This window comes from Orycteropus afer, unplaced genomic scaffold (assembly GCF_000298275.1).
Source record: "Orycteropus afer afer isolate SDZICR_OR568_19922 unplaced genomic scaffold, OryAfe1.0 scaffold00141, whole genome shotgun sequence".
NCBI lineage: Eukaryota > Metazoa > Chordata > Mammalia > Tubulidentata > Orycteropodidae > Orycteropus > Orycteropus afer.
In genome coordinates this window covers 18,233-19,892 of record NW_006921728.1, presented here as the reverse complement: position 1 = coordinate 19,892, position 1,660 = coordinate 18,233, and the positions used below count along the sequence as shown (strand labels likewise).

The window sequence follows — 1,660 nt, the reverse complement described above, 5'->3', positions numbered from 1 at the left end:
TACTTCCTATACCCAGCCTTCTCCACTCACCAAAAAGAAACATTCATGTCACTGTTGTCACTAATACCTTGAAATTCTTTTTTAAAAATGAAAAACAAACTATCCCTTAACAATCAGTATCAACTGCCTCACATTTTTCTGATCATTTTTTCCTATATTGTTTCCTTACCAAGCCAGAAACCACAAGGACAGCAGCAAAGGACAGAAACCAAGGCAGATACCATGAGTTCATGCTGTAGCTTCCTGTTGAAAGCTGCACTCTATGAAATTCAGAGTAGGTTCTACCTTTTAAAAGGTAAATATCATAATGCATAGCCTTTGATCTCAATGATCTATCTTGCAGGTCAGCTCATTGCTGTAGTAATACTTCCAATCAAGGAGTTAAAGTCCAGTATCCTTAGCACAGCTCTACAGAGGCTTTTTTTTTTTCTTTTTTCCCTGTGTTAACATTCAACAGCTAGATGTGCCTGGCTGAGATTTGTTAATAAAACAAGTTCTCTAATATATATCTACTGGTCCACAAAACTATGAAGTACCTGGTGAGCAAAAGAAAATATTACATTAATTTTTAATTTCAATCTTTCTAATAAGAAGCATTTATGAAGCTTCTTCTTATATAGCTCTGTGCTGTTTTAATATCTCCAATGATGTCCACTGCTTCATTTATTCATTTGTTTATTAAAAATTCATTGAGTTGTTTAGCTTAATTGTTGTTGTTATGTGCCGTCGAGTTGGACCCAACTCATGGTGACCCCATATATCTTCCTTGAGCATTATGCTTTTTAAAGAACTGTTTATGAGGAATCAAACTGACAAACAAAAACTCAAAAGATTAGATAGGAAACTTAGGGGGCAGTGAGTTTATGTTAATGAGAGAGGAAACACTTGGAAAGGGAGGGTGAGAAATGGTTGCACAACTCAAATAAGTGTCACTGAATTGTGCATGTAGAAATTGTTGAATTGGTGTTTGTTGTGCTGCATATATTCTCAACACAACAAAAGAAAATAAATTAGTAAAACACATACACACAAAAAAACTCAAGCACCTACTACTTATTGGATTACAAAATTCATTAAAGTGCTAGAAACTGACATGTTTGATATCTAGATATAAAGTAGCAAAATAGGATATGCCTGGAAAATTTCCATCAGGCAAATTGAGGTGAAAGTCAGGATGAGAAAGCTAGGAATAGACATAGGTTTTCTAATAAAATAATGTCCTCAATCTATCCCTCAATTTTTTCTGGATTTCTCCTTATTTTCTTGGGATGACCTCTCTAAAGGCAACCTACCTTCTAATTCAATTTCCACTGTTTCAATCTCAACTTATTTGTGTGGCGAGATAATATTTTTGAAATATTAACTTTTTCCACAGTATTTCCTTCTCTACTCCAATTTGATTTGCCAGTTTGGAAACTGAAGAAAATTAAAAGAAGTCCAAAAGAGCCAAAGTACAGCTTTGAGTATATTCCACCTGAATGTAGAGACCATTTCAAGAATAGATTTGATATGTTGACCACCAATGACCGAAGACCAGACAAATTGTAGGATGACATCAAGAACATCATACAGGAAGAAAGCAAAATACATTAAAAAGACAGGAGAGAAAGAAAAGACCAAAATGGATGTCAGAAAAGACTCTGAAATTTGCTCTGGAATG

The 1,660-nt window shown here is 34.5% G+C and overlaps 1 protein-coding gene across 1 annotated transcript in view; it reads right to left on the bottom strand.

Moving 5' to 3' along the window:
* Positions 1-232, bottom strand: part of MEP1B (meprin A subunit beta) — a 117,903-nt gene extending 117,671 nt beyond the window's left edge. The window contains exon 1 of the mRNA XM_007945672.1: positions 170-232. Coding sequence (XP_007943863.1) covers positions 170-232 — 63 coding nt within the window. The remainder of the gene's footprint in view (positions 1-169) is intronic.
* Positions 233-1,660: the final 1,428 nt, after the last annotated feature.